Raw genomic sequence first — 6,344 nt, forward strand, 5'->3', positions numbered from 1 at the left:
AAAATTCAGCCCTTTCATTGCCCATTTTCAGACCTTAAAATAAAGTGTCTTCTGCTATTTCTCTTTGATACTATAAGCAAACTATTTCTGAGTAGAAATGGTTATACTTTTATTGTGTTTGTACAATTGAAATTTTAAAAAAATTTGTACAATTAACACAGAAATGAAGTAGATAGATAAGGCTGAAATTTTTGCAACTCTCATCTATAATGGATTTTAGACATTTTATGTTTATAATTTTTGTTTGAAGTTTAATTTTATTGATTTTTGTTATGGGGTCTATTAATGAATATTAACAGTTGTTTTATTTTCTTATATATTAAAATTTTTATTAGAGTCTGTTTGGAAACTGATTCTGTTTCTTAAGACAAAGACCAAAAGAAAAAAAAAAAACATTGAAGGAACTCTTTCTCTTCACTCTGGCTTCCCTACTCTTCCCAAGGACTTGGCACTCGCTTCACTTTTGACTTTTTCCCCCTAAGTGTATACTTTTTTTTTTCTTTTTTTTCAACGTGCACTCTTTAATATTTATCCAGCTTCTTTACAGTTTGGTTATTTTCCCATCTATACCGGTTTATGACTACGTGATATATTCCTTATATGTCATCTTTTTTTGTAGTTAATCTGAGCTCAAAAGTAGCTTTAAAGGAATATCTGTCAAAAAGAGAGAAAACAATCATTATCAGCTTCCAAACCCTTTGAAGCTCCTGAAAGCCTCTTCTGAGTCCCCCCAAAGTTGGCCAGCTACTTCTTCTGAGCCTTCCATTGGTCCCTTCAGGCTCTGTGTTGAAGAAGAATAAAAGATCATTTCTTTTGTTTTTGTGATAATTGATACTGTGAAAATTTTTTCTGTTTTTCCATTGCAACATGTTTACTTTTTGGGCACATCATTAGTTTAGCTTTTAGATAGCTGACCTGTAATCCTCTTCACTATTTTTGAAATTGATGTCAGGGGACAAAACAAATGATTTTTATAGTCATTTTTCATAATGAAAACAGATTGGTAATTTGGAGATTTTCTCAGTTAGTGTATCATCCTAGTGTATATAACTTTCCTTGAATGTAGACATTCTGAATTTAATTTTAATATTAGTTTTCATTATTTTACAGAACAGAGAACAACACAACAAGGTCAGGTATATTTCTTACATACTCAGACTGGTGTGAGCACGTGGCATGATCCAAGAGTGCCTAGGTAAGAATATATTTTTAAGTATTCTTCATACCATTGTCCATTTTACCTGAAATTTATTTTTTATATAACTGTTGTCTGCTTTAATATGGTCTACAATTTTAGAAATGTAAAAAATGTTACTTAACCAACTTTAAAAAATTGCACAGTATATACCAGTGATGGCAAACCTTTTAGAGCTTTTAATTCTACAAACAGCCTGCTGTACCCACATGTGCCATATGTTTACTACCATTCAGGTACTACAAGTATACCTCAGACTAGTTGAGCTTGTAAGAATAGGCTTATAAAATACTGAAGCACACATCTAACTTACAAGGTTTATGTTCTTCGGCTATATCATTTAACTACTCATATAAGGAAAAAAGATTGGATTATGATAAGCCATCTCAGGAACATTTTCCAATTTGAATTAGAAGAACTGCAGTTTCCAACTCTCTTTTCAAAAGCTAATATTAATGCAATGCAAAGCAGAATGTCTAAGGTTGGGTATGGTGGCTCATGCCTATAATCCAGCACTCTGGAGAATGAGGCAGGGTTGGGGATCACCATGAGTTTGAGGCCAATCTAGGCTACAAAATGAGTTCAAGGCCAGCCTATACTGCATGGTGAGATCCTTTCTCAAAACCAAAAAATAAAACAAAAAACCCACAATAAAACACTCAGAAAACAAAATGTCTAAGCAACAAACTAAGGCAATTTGTTACAAAAATTAACCCACTTATTATAGGCTACAAATGTCTCAAATAGTAGAGTTTGTACTTCTTCATTTCTTCAGCCTTCTATTAGCAAACCTGACTGATGGCAAAAGTAATTGCGTAGCTACCACTGGTTTGCAGGAACCACAGTGCCAGATCCCCACAGCCCATCTCTTTTATCTTGGTCTTGCCACAGAAGGAGCAGGTGTACTGATTTCAAGTTTGTTGACCATTTTGCAGAGGAAGACAAAGCATCTACTTTATTTTCTCTGATTTTGATCTTATTGATATATTTAGTTATATGACTGAAACCTAGACCATGCCCAGAAAAATGTTGTAATTTTTTAAACCTATATAATTTCTAAACTTAGAGTATATTGTTACAGTTTTTCCATTTAATTATTATTGGTAGTTTTATTCATTTTAATGTAATACATATAGATATTAACAAATATTAAAAAGTGCTTTTTACTTCTGTGAAAAATACAAAACAAAACTTCCTAACAAAATAATTAGAGAATAATAATAGTAATACACTGGGTGCCATAATCCTAAAAGAATGACTCAGATGGGCTGGGGATTTAGCTCAGTGGCATAAGCACCTGCCTTGCAAGCAGGCGGTCGTGAGTTCCATCCCTAGTACTGATAAAAATAAAAAGAAAAAAAACCAAAAAGAATGACTCAGATGTTGCTCAGGGTACAAGTCATAGACCAAAAAAGAAACAAACCACTTTTCTCATTGCTTAGACAAAATACTTGGCACCTGAAGTTAAAAGAGGAGTAATAGTCCATGGCAAAGCAGGGTAGATAGCAAGCAGGTGAGCTTCAAGTGACCAGCAATAAGCAACAACTAACCGGGCATAGTGGTGCACAGCTGTAATCCCAGTATTTAGGAGGCTGAGGCAGGTGGATCGCTGCAAGTTCAAAGCCAGCCTGAGCTACAAAGTTAGTTCAAGGCCAGTTTGAACTGCATAGTAAGACCCTGTCTCAAAAAGACAAAAAAAAGCAACAACCTTTTCTTTCCTTTTTATTTTATCCAGGCTAAGGCATGTAGCACTTATACCCTTAATCCTAGTATCTCACTGTGAGTCAGTTTTAGCCTCTCATCCTGGATCTCAGCAGCACACACCCTAGATCCAGTCACTTTCAAAAATCCCCACCTATGACACCATGAGACTTTGGGGGGACATCTAGATACAAACCATAATATTGACATCTATTTTGAATTACTTTATGAAGTAATGCTGTGTATTCTTTTCTTAGTCTTTCTAAGCCCCAAATTACCTTAAAAATTTGTATATTTATCTTTATGTTGGAGCATCATGTAGCAAATATTCTTTTTGTATGGAGGATCTTTTATCAAAGGATAATATATTTAGATTCTAATAAGATATGACTAAAGACATTTATAAAATAGTATAAATTAAACATTTTACAATAATTTCAGTTTACTTGCTTTGTTTTCTTTCTTTTTTTAAATTTTATTTATTTTTTTAAACAGGGTTTCACTATGCAGTTCAGGCTGGCCTTGAACTCATGGTGATCCTCCTACCTCAGATTCAGAAGTGCTGGCATTACAGACCTGCACCACCACACTCAGCACAATAATTTTAAAGACATCCAACGGGTTTAGATTTCTCTGAGAAATCCTGCCACCTTGTTATTCATTCTATTGCATACTGACTACAGTTTTGAAATGTAGGTTTGTGTAACATTTTATGGCTTCATAATGTTCAATTTTTCTTTTTTGGTACTGGGGATCGTGGAACTCACCACCTCGCGCTTGCCAGGCAGGCATTTATGCCTCTGAGCTAAATCCCTGGCCCATTTTTCTTTAATCAGTTCCCTCTTGGACATGAAAGTATTTCCAGTGTTTTGCTCTTTTAAGTGCTTTAGAGCTCTCTTATGTATGCTGATTTATAAAATCTGAAAACAATATAAAATTCTGCATTCTAGCAATATAATTTTTTTAAAAAAACAAGGTCTCAGCCAGGCGTGGTGGCTTATGCCTGTAATCTCAGTACTCTGGAGGCTGAGGCCAGAGGATTGTTGTGAGTTTGAGACCTGCCTGGGCTACAGAGTGAGCTCAAGGCCAGCCTGAACTGTAGAGACCCTGTCTCAAAAAAAAGAAAGATAAAGTCTCACTATGTAGGTCTGGCTGGCCTGGAACTCACATTGACCCTCCTGTGTTAGCCCCTCAAATGTTAAAATTTCAAGTGTGCAGCACCACGCATGGGAAATTATTCATTGTTTTATTTCAGTCCTTATTTTTTACTTATGAAAGTTTCATTTAAACTGGGCATACTGGCACACACCTGTAATCCCAGCACTTGAGAGGCTGAATCTAGAGGATCATTACGAGTTTGAGGCCAGCCTAGGCTACATAATGAGTTCATGATCACCCTGAACTACACAGTGAGACCCTGTTTCAAGAAAGAAATAAATAAAATAAAAGTTCCATTTAAGAAAATCTACCTGTTTAATTTTTTTATTGATAGTTTTTTTTTTGTAATTGTACCTTTTTATCTTTTTAAATACTATATATCATTGGTATTCTCTCTTTTTTCTAGCAGTAGTTGGGGATCTGATTCTATGGCTTATTGTTACCCTGACTGTCACAATGGTCTTCCTTTCTGAAATGTTTGGTGATGTTAGGTTGTGAGTTATTATTTGATCTTCATTAGTTGGGGTTCTTTGGACCTAAAGTGAGGATTTAGGAAGTTTTTCTAGAATCACTTTATCTATCCCATTAAGTTCTTAGCTTAGTGAGGACATTCTGGGTTTCCTTTCCAAAGAAAGTTCAAGGTTCCCAGTTTGCTGTTGACCCTCTCCCCACTTGCTGCTCAAGCTGTTTTTTGTTGTTGCTCTTCCTCCTCATCTTCTCCCTCTTCATTGTGACTTGTAAGAAGAGGTTATGTTAAGGAAAATGTCTGGTATAGTTTTTAAAATGTTATTTTGAAAAATTAGATATATAGCTTTTCTCTCCTTTTCTCCCTCTCTTTTGGATAAAAAGAGGACCACAAAAGGTAATATTTTACTGTCTAGATGCTTGGTTTGCTTGGTCAATTTCATAGTGTCATTTTTTTCAGTTTACAAATGGTCTCAGAAGTATGAAGTGTTCATTTAGGACTGGAAACAACCCGAATGTATTTTATCATTGTATGAGGCCTCCGTGGGGTCTCTGAAGGCAGTGATTTAACTTAGTGGATGATGGCAGCAATTGGAACACTTTGAAATCTTCATTCTGGTATATTTTGTTCTAACAGTGTTGAGAATAAAAATTTGCAGTCCTACTGCTGGTTAAAGAACAAAAGGAAGCAGTATTTAGGTCAGGGCATGGGGCAAGGGTAAGGGCAAGTTTCCATACCTTCTTTATACCCTCTTCCCAGTATATCAGTGTGCTCAACAGTTTATAAGCTTCTTAGGTCGTTCCTTAAGCCCTTGTAAGTCCTTGTGTGTATAATAGTACTTCATTTATAATATGATAACAAGTTTTCAGTTCATTAAAAAAATTTGTTTCAAATTTCAGCAAGTAAATCATAGAGCATTCTTTCTTTCTTAGGTTTTTGTTTTTGCTTTTTGTTTTCCTTTTGAGAGAAGATCTTATAAGCTGTCCAGGCTGGGCTTGAAGTTGGGATCTTCCTGCCTTACCTCCATAGTGCTTGAATTACAAGTGTGCACTACCAAGCCTACCCTTCCTAGATGCCTTAAACAGATTCTTCATTTACTAACTATGTGTTTGAAAATTCAAAATGAAGAAGTTATTCTTTAAAAAATATGTTGTAATTATTTCTAGGATCATAATTTCAGTAACATTTCCAATTTGCTTTGTTGAAAGGCTTAAAATTACCCATGAAATAGACGTTTGTTTACACAGGTTTTTATGATACAGTAAAGAAAGAAATAATTGAAGAGTAATTTTAGAAAACATTTAATTCCTTATATCACTAACGTTTGTAACACAATATTTTCTGTCAGATATTGAAGTATAGTTTATGTTGGCAAATGTTACTGCTTTTGTATTAATTTAAAATCTGTATTACATTAAAACCTAGGAATTTACTTACTAAAAATGTGGGCTATGTGATAATTTCTTCTGAGCCATTTATGGGTTGGGTTTTGAATATTTGAGTTTGTTAAACCATTGGGAATTAAAGATTCCAGCGAAACATCTCAAGTTTCTGAAACAATACATTTTCTCAGACTTCATGGAATTGTTCTGTGTCATTTACACTTGCTTGGCTCAGCAGGCCCAGCAATGAGGTATTTTTTATTTTATATTTGTTTTTGCAGGGATCTTAGCAACATCAATTGTGAAGAGCTTGGTCCTTTGCCTCCTGGATGGGAGATCCGTAATACAGCAACAGGCAGAGTTTATTTCGTTGACCATAACAACAGAACAACACAGTTTACAGATCCTCGGCTCTCTGCTAACTTGCATTTAGTTTTAAAGT

The 6,344-nt window shown here is 34.8% G+C and overlaps 1 protein-coding gene across 2 annotated transcripts in view; it reads left to right on the forward strand.

Annotated features, from left to right (window-relative positions):
- Smurf2 (SMAD specific E3 ubiquitin protein ligase 2) overlaps nt 1-6,344 on the forward strand; it is a 120,330-nt gene that overhangs the window by 79,333 nt on the left and 34,653 nt on the right. For both annotated transcript variants that reach the window (XM_063242427.1, XM_063242428.1), the window contains 2 exons: nt 1,111-1,195; nt 6,184-6,342. In XM_063242427.1, coding sequence (XP_063098497.1) covers nt 1,111-1,195; nt 6,184-6,342 — 244 coding nt within the window. The remainder of the gene's footprint in view (nt 1-1,110; nt 1,196-6,183; nt 6,343-6,344) is intronic.

Source organism: Cavia porcellus, unplaced genomic scaffold (genome assembly GCF_034190915.1).
Source record: "Cavia porcellus strain 051 isolate PalLab524CR breed Dunkin Hartley unplaced genomic scaffold, mCavPor4.1 scaffold_32, whole genome shotgun sequence".
NCBI classification, from domain to species: domain Eukaryota; kingdom Metazoa; phylum Chordata; class Mammalia; order Rodentia; family Caviidae; genus Cavia; species Cavia porcellus.